Source organism: Phalacrocorax aristotelis, chromosome 2 (assembly GCF_949628215.1).
Source record: "Phalacrocorax aristotelis chromosome 2, bGulAri2.1, whole genome shotgun sequence".
In the NCBI taxonomy this organism is placed as follows: domain Eukaryota; kingdom Metazoa; phylum Chordata; class Aves; order Suliformes; family Phalacrocoracidae; genus Phalacrocorax; species Phalacrocorax aristotelis.
The window spans coordinates 52,068,403-52,081,376 of record NC_134277.1 but is presented as its reverse complement, the minus strand read 5'-3'; the positions used below and the strand labels follow the sequence as shown (position 1 = coordinate 52,081,376).

Here is a 12,974-nt window from a genome sequence, read left to right as displayed (position 1 = left end):
GCTCCCATAAATATCATCTTCCTGTCATACAGGCTCTTTGGGTCCCTTCCATTGCCTTGTCTCTCTTCACCTGCCATCCTCCTTCTCTAATCACTACTGATGCTGCCTACACTGAGGTAAGCAAGACAAAGTACCAGCAGGCTTTAATCAATATTTGCTGCCTGTTTCTACCACTGACCTCTTGGATTGCTCTCAGACACCCTGCATCGTGTCTGAGCATCCTTGTGGTATGGGTGGGCCATCATCTTTATCCATCTACCCTCACAGTGCTACTACTTGGCTAACTTGGATAAACAGGATGGCCTAGATCTTCCTTGAAAGGTACTGACATACCCACTGTGGGGCCATATGGGGTCTGGAGGCAGGTGTGAGTGGGTTTCTGCTGTTGGGAATGTGCTCCAGGTTGCTTAGCTCAGTCTAGGGGTAACCAGAAAGGCCACGCCCCCATTGGCATGTGTCCATTCAATTCTCACTCCCACTCTCCCTCATAGATTGCCCCAAAGTCATCTTCATGGCAGAGGAATGGATGTCTTCAACTGGAATAAGCAAATCCCATTCAAATCCTCTTCTACATACTGCATTATTAGACCTCAGCCTCCCTTGCAGTACAAGGCAGTAGACACATGGAATACAGTGCATTTGTAGCAATGTGTAGAAAGAGGGAAATTTTGGCCAAAGTACTGAGAAAATGCATGGATATTGAATTTTGATGAGAGCAAAGTACACCTCATTTTTCAGCCAGAGTTTGTTCAAAATGTTTCTATTTCTTCTGACAAAAATTATGGATTTTTTTTTTAGAAAGAGAAACTTAGATGAAATCCATGTAATTAACTTTTGATTTTTTTTAAACTGCTGAAAGCAACAAAGTAAATGTCCTCAGACAAGTCACTTTAAACTGACTGCCTAGTTTTGGCTTTCATTTTTTGAGCTGCCAGGCTTGCCTAGTTAGAGTTCTTGTGGGGAGAAATATTTTCGAGAATCAACTCAACTTATCCACTTCAAAATCTTCCTTTCAGGAGTTTGGTATTAGAGTGAGCAAAATCTGGACATTTAAATACTTGGACAATATGTAGACATGGTCAATAAGGAAAAATATGAGGAAAGTAAGAAGTGTGGGTGGAAAAGGCCAGGAACCTAGCAAAGTCCCTCAAAAACCAGACCAGAGGTTTGAATGCCTCCTGCTGTTTTAACGTTTCTGTCTTTTATCTGATACTTCCCAGCTCAGAGCTTCACCTCAGTATTCCAGTGTTTCCTGCCTTTTATGTCCCTACCTTGATCTCAGGCAGTTATTTTTGTAAACAGAGTGATTATTAAGAGGTTATATGTATGGGGGGTTGAGTGAAACGCACAATAAACACACCCTCTCCTCTTCAGGCTTTGTATCTTTGAAGTGGTCCTTTCCTGAGATGGCAGAAGGACATCCAGTCACTGAAAGGAGCTGGAAGGCTGCTGAGGATAAATACCACGGCTGGAAGTCTGCCGCTGCTGTTGCAGAGCACTGCCAAAGGGAGACTGAATGGAAAAGCAATCAAAACCTACCAATAGGCATCACTTCTTTGATGCAGCCAAACTGTTCATGAATGAGTAGTGGTGAGCTGTAGTACCGTCGAAATCCCTTTGGCTGGAGGGAGAGAAAGCAAAACCAAATGAAGTGCATTGCTGCCATGACTGGCGTAGTAGATATAACCTCAGCTCTTCAGCTAGTGGTGTAACAGTGTGGTGAGGCTGGAAATTTTCTTCCTGTTGTTGAGTCACTATGGAGTTTACAGATCAGGGATTTATTTGATTTTTCTCCTGGAAAAAAACTTTTTCCTGTATTTATGTGGAAGGAGGAGGGATTCATTTTCAGCCCCACTTTTTCTTTTGTCTCACACAAAAGCAGCACTAATTAATTGCACCAGAAGTGCTGAATCATTAGAGGTCCTGGGAAGTTTCCCTCCTTTTCTTCTTATGTAATGTGAATTTGCATTGTTTTGCATTTGCTAAACTGTTATAGACTATTCTTCCCTACCCTGACTCCAAATCCTCATGTTCCCACATACGCATTTGTGAAACCTAAGGAATTTAGAGTGTTTCTATAGGTTTTTCTAAGGTTTGCTACTGACTGACTGCAGCTTCCACTGCTTTTTTGTATTGTAAGATCAAAAACGCCCCAAATTGCAACCAGAAGAGTACCCAAAATGAAGGTGCTAATATCTAAGTCTTTGGAAATGCCCTTCAAAGTATTAGAGCTTCACAAACGGTCTCTCAGATTTCTAATTTTTCCAGACTGTGAGATCTTCCAGTTACAGTGAGAACTGGGAAAGCCTCATAAGAATGTGCGTATTTTCCATATCCTATGTTCAGTATACAAGAAAAAATGATAGGCAACTAGTTCTTTTGCTAAAGACCTGCAGCATAGATTGAGAGGGAATGAGGGGATTGATAAATTTGGTTTCTCAGAGGAATAAATTTGATTCCCCAGACTCATTTTGCCCCAAACAAACTAGATTCAGACACATCACCTCATAAAAGTCCCGTGACTTTGCTGGACAACTTCCTGCTGTAAATATGGCATCTACTTTTCTGCCCTTTTAAGCTAGTGACCACAAGAACTGATGCTGGAATCAAGAACTGTGTGAAACAATTAATGTGATTTAATATTTGGCTTATTCAAGGCTTGCAATGAAGTAATTCAGCTCTTCACAGACCAACTTCCTATACCAGAATGCTTCATGCTAGGGCTACAATTATGGTTAAATGCATAAAGATTTGCCTCAGGTATATAAACAACAATAGCATTCACTGAAAAGTCTTGGAGAGAAAAGGTCTGTCCAGCGAAAGGTCAGTTTTCTAGCCCTTTTGAAGTCTATGCTTGCATTTTTTCATTATTTAACCCAGTGAAACTGTTTGGGTTTAGCTCGTATTTGTCTCAGGTGTTTTCAGGTTGCAACAGATCTGAGAACATCTGAAACATTAATATATGTATTCAGTTTTCGTATTCCAAATGGTCATTTTTTCAAGTTCTTTTTCTAGAAGTAACCACAAGAACCATGTTCCCATAAAGGTCAGCAAGCTGGGTTAGAATCATCTCAAATGCAATGTCCTGCCTTTGCCAGTAATGAGAATTTGCTGCTCAGAAGGTGACCTGGGCACTAAGGTGCTGTGTCCATACAGGGGCAGGTCTCCTCCCAGCCTCCCCTACTGAGAGATTGCTTCAAACTCTGCAGTGGCCCACGGTGAAGTACCCTTTGGCTTTCTTGTTAAGATGAATTATCTTTTTTTCTTCAAGCCCTAACAGTGGAAAAAACAATAAAACTTAATTTGAAGGATTCTTCATTTGTTAAACTCCATTGAGATATTTTGTCTAATTTATAGCATTCATTGAGAGATTTATACCACAGCAAGCACAGTTTAAATCAAGAAAATGAATTATTTTATTTAGCTAAATTTGGGTTATGTAACTATTTTCACATCTACAATGCGGACTAGATTTGTGTTTCATTTTTGTTCACGTTTTTGAGTAGCAGCAATTGCCCAAACTGATAATAGGATACCACCTGGCTATACTTTTCCCACCTCAGTAAAGTGACCTTGTGTCAGTTCTGTTAATACACCATCTAAATGCCATCCAGGGGGTTGGGGCTTGGGCACACAAAGCAAGTAGCTCCAGCACAAGCTGATGCCTCCCACTGTACTTGCTGCCCTGAGCTGCTCACTTACCAGCTTGCCCATGCAACGCTGTTGTCCAATGCTGTCTACACACTTGTGGTGGATGCTCATCTTACAAGCCTTACAGCGCAGTCCGTGCTTAGCGTTTGTCCCTGTGAAATGCACAGAAATGATTTAATTACATAGAATCAATAGTTTCCGTGCATTTAACAAATGACCTGAAAGAACTGATGGGGAAGTTGGTTACAGTAAATACTGATGGCATTTTTTGCCTTGCCTACTTTTTTTTATGTACATTTATACATGCATTTTCTCTACAGCCTCTCCATTTTAGGCATTTCTCCCCTGGGCTCTTTCCTAGGCTATTGCTGCCTTTAGATATATATTGGATTATGCTCTGTTGTATGATAGTCTTATCAGTGATGCCTCTGCCTCATGAATATCAAGCAAAATCCTTTTGTTCTTTTGAAAGGGCTTGGCATGAGAGCTGTGCATGGCTGAGTGAGCCACTGAAGGAACACCCAGGCTCTGGAGCTGCCCTGCGGAGACAGGACATCAGTGAAAGGCCAGGTTTTTTGTGTGAGAGGTAGCTCCAGGGATGGGTGAGGGGCCTAAGCCAGCTCCCTTACCATTGCCCACCCACGCACCTGGGGACTGCTGCTCTCACCTCCCTGGGCCAATGTTCAGAGGTTAAAGAAAGGGCTTGTTGCACGTCCCTAAGCAGGGCAGTGAGGCTGCTATGGGTCTGACATTGCTCTCCTTCACTGACAGTGGAAAAATTCAGTGGTGCAGGTATGGGAGCTCCAGGAGAAATTTTGCCTTACAGAAGCAGATTTCTCCCACTTGGGCAACAGTAGTCCTGCATTATCTTCAATATGGACCTAGTCTTAAATGACAGAGCCGAGTTTGATTCCCAGCAGGAACAGTGACTCTTATTCATACACCTATAGTCTTTGTAAACCACACAGAAGCAGTTAAGGTGCAGCAACTCGTCTATCCCTGCAGGACTATATAAATGGAATGAGTAAACAACATGTCAGTTCATTATCATCTACTGTGAGAGTAAGAAACAAAGTAGTAAAAAAAAAACCACCAAAAACTCTTGACATTTTAACCAGCCCTCATTAGTCAGACGTGATAGGAATATTAGTCAGAAGGATCCTGCATCTGAAAGTACTCATGTAGCTTTTGGTTATTTGAGTAGTTAACTCCATGTACACACTTCTGACTTCATTCAATGAAGTGCTACGTCTGAAAGAAGCACTTCAGGGAAGGGCTTATCAAGTTGGTGACAAAGGCCAAGCCTTGACAGGACCAGTTTCAGGGGAAAAGGTCCCTGAAGTGGCCAATTTCAAGCCAGAGAGAGGCAGGCTGGAGGAGCTGGGGGCAGTTGCAGTGAACCAGGCTCAGACGTTTCACTTGTGAGCTTCTTGTAGGAGAGGGAACTGATAACCTCCCCACTTTCCCACTGAGACTGCTGGAGACATGAGTGAATGGGTGCACCCTGAGGACCTCTATGGAGTGGGGTCAGCATCTGCTCCCCACTTATTTCCTGCCCTGCCCCTCTCAGCCGAGCCGATGCATGGTGCCTCACTGCTCACCTACGTGCAGATATCCAGCCTCATTCCTGGGGTCTTTTTTCCTAGTAAACACAGGGTTTACTAGAAGAACACATCCCTGGCTTTCTTGAGGGTTTTTGTTTGTTTGTTTGTTTGTGGGTGGTGGGTTTGGTTTTTTTCTCTCTGCATGGTTGCATTTGGATTACTGTGCTGTGAGGTTCTTTGCAACTACAGTTTCTTTTCAATAACACATGCTCAAACCTATATTGACTTCTGTGGCTTTGTGCTTTTATTACTAATGATGAAATGTTGAATCACCCTTCCTGATGGTCAACAACTGACACAGTGAGAAAGCAGGACTTCTCCACATTTTTTTATTATATTTATAAGGTGGAATAAAAAAAAAGGAAAATGAAATCATATTTTGCCTATACAACACATATGTAATGTCAGTGGTTACACTGGCTCTAATTCTCCTCTCACACCGGTCTGTACTGGTATAACACCTACCTGCTTTACCAAGTTACTCCTGAGATTCAGCTGAAAAGGCAGTCAGTCTCACAGTTGTTTCTACTGGCTGTGTTATGCACTTTCAGCCATTTTAGTGTTAACATTACAAGGTGGATATTGCTCCTTACATATTATAACCATGCAATTACAGAAGACACACATCTGTGAATATAACTGTGCATCCAAATGATGTACAAAATGAATGCAAAGTATCTGTGCTACTTTCAAAAATCAAAACTCAAATCTGTGGTTATGTGAAAATGAGTAAGACAATAAATTACAAAAGAGCAACACTATGTTTCTATTGCTGAACACCATTTGTTACCTCTGGGTTACAAATGAACTTCAACGAGAAGAAAAGTATTTTAGTCACACACTTGAGTCTAAAAGAAGTCTTTGTAAATCAGAATTAAATTCCCTATAACTACCAAAAGCTTCAATCTTTAATCCATTGTCATTTCTAACTACCTGGTTTACTGTGGGGCTAGGCAGCTTGAAAATAATTTGCATATATCTCCCTGCCTCCCACTGAGGAATAACTAAAGGGCTTAAAGAAGAAGTTTTTACATTGTATTTACACTTAACTACCACATCTCAAGCTCTGAAAAATGGCATTTCTACAAGATACATTTTCTTTTTTCCCCCAGGATAATTCTTTCTTCTTCAGTTTCTGATTTCCATCACACTAAATCAAACCTCCTCAGAGAATCATGGCTAAGCTATTTCAAAACTGCATGGCAGAGATTAGACAACTATATGTTGGCAATGTGTCTGACCCAAAAGTTTCTGAGATTCAGAACTGAGACACAACCACAGCTCACATTATGGAGAAGAACAGATCCACATTTGGTATAGGTGTAAATGAGCCCAGAGTTTGACCCATTGCATCAGTTTTTGGCCTCCCATGTAAGCAAGTTTGCTGGTTTTGGAAGGCATCCTAGTAGTTTGAAATGGGGAAAAAAGCAGGCAGAACGTGGATCTTGCAAACAAATTATGTAAAGCTGAGTGAGTATGGTGAGAGTCCTACAGTCATGCCGGTATAGGAGAGGTGTTTCATTATGCTTGAAGTAGTGGCACAGGATACAGCAATGTGTTGAAACATTATTTGCCAATATATTCCACCAGGGAGCATGAGACAGCTAGGAATTTGGCCTGAACATACATTAAATAGTAGAAAATAAGTGGTATTAATGACTAAAAGTAAAAAGTTATGACGATGACAATAATAATAATAGTAATAACAACAACAGCTCAATGGGGCAGACTATTTGAGGGGAATTAGAATGATTTAATTTATCTGCCATAGGATACCATTGCTTGTTTGAAGTTGAAAACCTCTCTGTGGTGTGCTTTTTCCCACTGGGTTAATCTTTCTGTAGATTGAAGCATAGGGAATGGGAAGAGTAAGGAGAGAGTTCACATTTGAGATAGCCACAGCGGTGCCTGGAAGGGGCAGCGTTGCTGCAGAAGTAGTGAAGTCGGGGATACTGAAACACTCTTCTCAGGGACGACTTCTGAACATACTCTGATGACCTGCAAATCTGACCATCACTCTCTTGTTTGCTTCCTGAGCCCCTAAATAGCTGACAGCCTGACTGCAGACTACCATTTATTCCCACTAACAGGTATTCCCCTATGCCAACCTTAAAGCACAGCTGGAAGCTACTGGTATAAAGTACTCACTGAAATGTCTTAGCGTACCTGGAATCATTCAAATTTGTAGCGGATCAGAAACAGAGGAACTAAAGGCTTAGCAATTAAGTTAAACTTGGAGTACCCTAGCTACTTTTTTCTCTGGTCTTCATTCAAAGGGATAGTAGACTAACAGCTTTGATGGACACTTTGTTATTACCTTCAAAAAGTAATCATGCTTCCCACCCTCTTCTCCAAAGACCCTTACTAAGGTTACTTAATCAAATTGCTAAATGCTGAGCATGCCACCAGAACAAAGGTTCTGCTCAGTCACTTTTTGACTGCAGTCTAGGGATGTGATTGTCACTGTTTTTATTAAGGCACACTACTTCATTCGCTGAACTTGTTTTTTACTTTCATCAGTCAGTGTGTATCCTTAAGCATCATCTCTTGAGTACCATATTAGCTTAATGCCAAGGCAATTAATAGCCTCATGGTCTTTCTCATGGGCTCACTGTCTTTGTCTCTTTATGCCTTGCAATATGAACATGTTTGCCAAAACTTGGATGGGATGACTCCAATTTGAGGGACTAATGGGTAAAACTGTCAGAGGTGTCACTAATATGGCACTATTTGGCCCAGATGGTGGCATTTAAGTTGTAAAAATTGTAAGCTGCTAAAACTGGGGATTTAGAATGGAAAGTACTGGACACGTTTAGCTGACTTGTAGTGCCCATAGACATAACTGTCAATGTAGTAATGAAATTCATATAGGAAAAACCCACTCACACATACATTTGCACATATGTCCTCTGTGTCCTATGTATTGATGTATCTATTAATTATTTCACAGTCTGTAAAGGCTGGTATTCCTTTTGCAGATGAAAAAGCCAAAACTGAGAAAACAAACAGTGTTTCACTGGAAGCAAATGAAGAAATTTAATGTTAGGATAACCGAGTAGCTCTTAAATGAACTTACAAATGAGATTCTGCCACAGTCATTTTCTTCCGATACCAGCTAATGCATCCAGACACCTGGCACTGGAAGGACGCATTGTTTTGAGAAGCAGGTCACGTTTAATAATGCCTTGCTAGAAATACTCTACGAATGGGTCAGCTCCCATCTGAATATCTAAACCAGTGGCTAGGTTTTCCAGAACAGCCATGGAAAATAGAATTTTAAACTGTTCTGATAATCTGACCTTAAATACTACCAAAAGGACACATTGCATCACTTTTGTTAACCTAAGCCTTTTTTGGAGGAAGCCTAAATGGAAACACAACACCTTAATATAGGTGAATGGAAAGACTTGGAAGCAGAGTCAGACATAGGAGACAGGGCAAAATTTTATTCCAAGTCTTTATGTCTGTCTCTCCTATAAAAGTAATTTAGTAACTACTCTGCATTTCAGGAAAGTGACATTCACCCTAAGGAATGAAAGAGAATTATGTTTGTCACACACATGCAAAGGGAACCTTTACCATCCTCTTGGCCAGCACAGCTATGGCCATGGCACTGTTGGCTGATGTTTTTCGCCTGTTGTTTCCAGGCTCAACATCAGATTAATAGAGGGAGGGAGAACGAGCCCTACAGCCTGGAGAAATTTGAAAGAAAACTGAAACGTTGGTAACAATGTGATGTTATGCTGACTGTATAAAGACAACTATATTAGGCATTTATGCTAAAGTGGGGGGGGTGGGGGGGCAGGGAAGGACAGGATAAAAAGGTTCAAGTCTATAGAAGAAAGAAAGAAGAAGGGAAAGAGACACAGAGATACTGTCACCTCCAGCTAATCCAGCTATGACCCAACCACTATTTTTTATCGTTCCAGCTAAGAGGAATGTGCCAGTCAGAAATTGTTTTGATTTAAAACTTGCATAAATAAATACATTTAAAATAACATATTTTCCATAGAACTCCAACTTCTGCTGTGGGAGGCTGATAAAAATAATGAGTGCCTTGCCCCTGTCTCCCCAGCGCATTTGCAATTGTCACCAGAAAGCTGTTTCCATGCCAGAATTTATGGGAAATGGAGAACTTTAAGCAAGCTGGGGCACTATTGTAGCAGTGAAGAGTTTAGGATGTCACCTTAGAAGGAGAAAGAAATGTCCCTGAAAAGGCGCTGGTGCCCCTGCAGTCATCTCTAAGCCTTTGCGCAACCTCCTCTCCTGCCCTCTTTTTTCATTTTTAATTAATTGTTTTTGTGTAGAAGCCCTGATGCTGAAAGGGAGACTATTTTTAAAAATTCCTCTATGTCTACTTCCTGCCCCTGCGGCTGGCTGCTGCTGGACGTGTACTTGCCCTGTTCCTTCTCCTGCTTTGCCTCAGTCGAGAGCTGTGGGGAGATCAGAGAATGACATTTTCTATGCAGGACATTCACACCTTTAAAGTTAAAAATCTTGAGCCTAATTCCCCCAGATCATTAGGTTTGTAAGGATGAGCTGGGCATCCCTTTGCTTGCCCCTCCTTGGTCTTCAGACTCCTTGGGTGCCTCCCACCACCTCTGGAACTGCCCCCTTTATCTGCCCTAATACCTGGCACCCGCCTGCTTCTTTTTCTTAACTGATGCTGGGACCCCATTTCCTACCCCAGCTGACATTGTGGAGAGGACAGAGGCACAGATCCTCAGCTGGTCATCAGGCAAACTACAGATTAAAGCCTGAATCCAGATTTCTCCAGCCACCCTAGATGTCTAACTGCTGGAAGTCATTGCTGTCTGATGCTTGCCTGAATATTCAAGATGATGGACAGACAGTTGCTGGGTCCATTGACTGATACACAGATATTCACCTCACATAAAATTACCAGTACTATTAGCAACCCTCCCATTACACTTTCCAGTGCTAAATACAGGCTGAATGGATTGTTCAGAAAAGTAATAAAAAGAGGATGTAGTAATTTTGTGGTCTGCTGTGTATTGTTCCTATCTGGCCCACAGATAAAAGTATTATGGCAGCTCTTGGCAGTGTCATTTTGATGATTCAAAAGGATCAATTCTTCTTTTTTAAGGAGATGAAATTGCACTTTACAGACACCCTTCTCTTTTGACCTGACTAGATAGTCTACACTCATTTGAACGCTGTGGCAAAGGCACTCTATGCATGAATAACAGGCATGTGAGATGAAAAAGTTCAAAACACATGGAAAGAACTAAGCAAAAATCTTATTTAGGCAATTTTTCATGAATAACAGCAGCATGGGATTGACTTCAAAGGTTTTACTCTTTAGTAAGGGAGAGGGGTTTGTGTTGTTGGGGATTTTTTTGTGGTGGGTTTTTCTTTTTTAGAGTTAAATCTGCCAGCTCAAAATGTGCAGAGTTGTGGGTATGTTAAATCACTAGGTCCTTGCAATGGGGTTACACTGTACAGGGACATCCAATAACACGTGGGAGCTAGAGGAGGAACCCCTCCATTTGGGACCAAGCTGCCAGGTCTGGACCTGACACCTTGACGGGTTGGGGTGTCCCATTCCCCTGAGTCCCCCCTGTGTCAGTCTAAACCAGTGGGGAGAAGTTGGGACTTGTATATTTCTGTTCTATAGAACAAGACTTGATATCTAACTATGGTATCTGTCCTGCCAAATTAATAAATTTCACGTTATATGTCACAGAGCGGTCTGTTTGAGTGCCTACCCCACCTGATTTCCCCATAATAATATCCAATGTTTAAATAGCAAGAAAAGTTGCCTTGCATGTAGGCAAGCTACAAAACAGTGCATAAAATTAGAACTGACTTCCTAGTGACATAGTTTTCTTTAGAAACGACATTCTGAGAAAAAACTGAGACAGTAATAAGCAGGTTTTTCTTCAAGGCTGTTACAGAAAAGAAAAATATCCCTGCTGAAAGAAAGCCCCTTCTAACTTCATGGTTTTAAATCATACGTATCAGCAAGAGGAACTGTGTTTATTCCTCTTGCAAATCAACTCTCTAACTCCTTGACAAAGAGCTTCCAGTGCTGCCAGACCTTTGATTCTGTGGTTCAGGAACAATGAGACTTACTTAAAATGCAAATAGACCTTTCCTGATTTTTGGTCCAAAAGTGATTGTTGTTCTTGACATCTGGTGATCAGAAGAGGATGAAACTCACTGCCCTGTGCTGAAAAATTTGGCCCCAAGAGGATTTTTGCAATGTACTTTTCACATATTCAGCAGCTTTGCTATAAATGTCTGTCCCTGAAAGGAAATATCCACCTCCATACTTCTTAGAATATCATCTCAGGTTTTTGATCATCTAAATGTTAATTAAGATGCTGGAATGCCATGATAAATAAACTAACAGCTAACTATTATTGAAATAAAAACTCCCAGTCCTCTAAACGCCAAACACGATAAATCATATCTAATGTTTAATGCTCTAAACAAGCTGACACTGATATATCAATACCTATTTTTCTAGGCAATTTTCTAGACTGTTGAGCCTGTGCTTGTAGCTCTTTGCACCATGTTGCTTTGCTGAGAAGACAGGCATAGGCTTGCCTATGGGAGGTGATGCTGAACTGCTCCAGAGATGATGATGGTGTCAGAGCTGAACAGGACAAGGGAACATGGAGAAATTAAACCTGGTGTGGTGTCCCAAATGAGGACAAGCAGAGAGCAATGGATGATCTCAGTCTCAACAATATTAGTAAACATAGTGTGTTCAGTAACTCTTCTTGAGATGAAGATGATGAAAGTCAGATTTCAAACAAGATCTCCATGCTGGCAGGCTCAGGTTATCTGTACATGTGTTCTTAACATGTGTTGAAATGAAAACCCATCCAGTTACAGCCCTTTTTTAGTGTTTCAAGACTCTCTAAAAAAGCACTGAATTTTGTAGGGCCACTTATATGTGCCGAAACCTTGATCTTTCAAGGGCCTTGTACCATTATAGAGGAGTTGGAAAACAGAAAAAACAATATCTGAACAAAAAGTAGGCTGCGAAATGAAGAGCCGGGCTCTGGGCCTGCTGAAAATGTGGGAAAAAGAATTACAGAACAAAAGAACAGTCTGCCCTCAGCAAAGGGATTCAGTATCATCTCTGGTCTGCTAATGGATTTTTAACATTGCCTGTTGCTTACAGAGCTCCATCATCAATGACCTTGAAACTAGATGCTGCTATGTGCCAGAACATTAGGACAAGCAATTAGGATTATACAAGGTTTAGTTAAAAAATAAAAGTCTGATATGTAAATAGCCAGTTGCTCTCTGGCCTTCTGCTGTTTCAAACTTACTGAGGTTTTTAGCTCTTCCTCTTGTAGCAAAAATCCTCCCTCATCAGTACAACCTCTCGGTGATGTTCCTGGTCTGTGTTAGCACAGACTGACTGGCAGCACCCCCAGTGATGGCCTCGGCACATGAAATACTGGTGTGTGACTTACCATGGCCACGACTGCTCTCCTTCCCTCTTTTGCCCTTTTCACAGTAACTAGTAATGGAACTGGGGAATGGAGCAACAGAAGATAACTACACGTGTCTCCACCTGAAGCCTAGGGCATGGTCAGGATCTGGCCACACGTGGGCTTCTGCTCCAAAGCCACTTATTCCCTTGGATCACACATAGCTGAGGAGGACTTAATCAGAAGTTACAGGTGTAAGTGACAGCATGATTTATTTAGACTAGAGATGATTCAGGACACCACCGTA

General features: G+C 41.4%; 1 protein-coding gene across 1 annotated transcript in view; it reads right to left on the bottom strand.

Annotated features, from left to right (window-relative positions):
- The window catches only part of STAC (SH3 and cysteine rich domain), a 75,522-nt gene that overhangs the window by 26,855 nt on the left and 35,693 nt on the right, over positions 1-12,974 (bottom strand). The window contains exons 3-4 of the mRNA XM_075083557.1: positions 3,703-3,803; positions 1,540-1,621 (exon numbers count right to left, since the gene is read on the bottom strand). Coding sequence (XP_074939658.1) covers positions 1,540-1,621; positions 3,703-3,803 — 183 coding nt within the window. The remainder of the gene's footprint in view (positions 1-1,539; positions 1,622-3,702; positions 3,804-12,974) is intronic.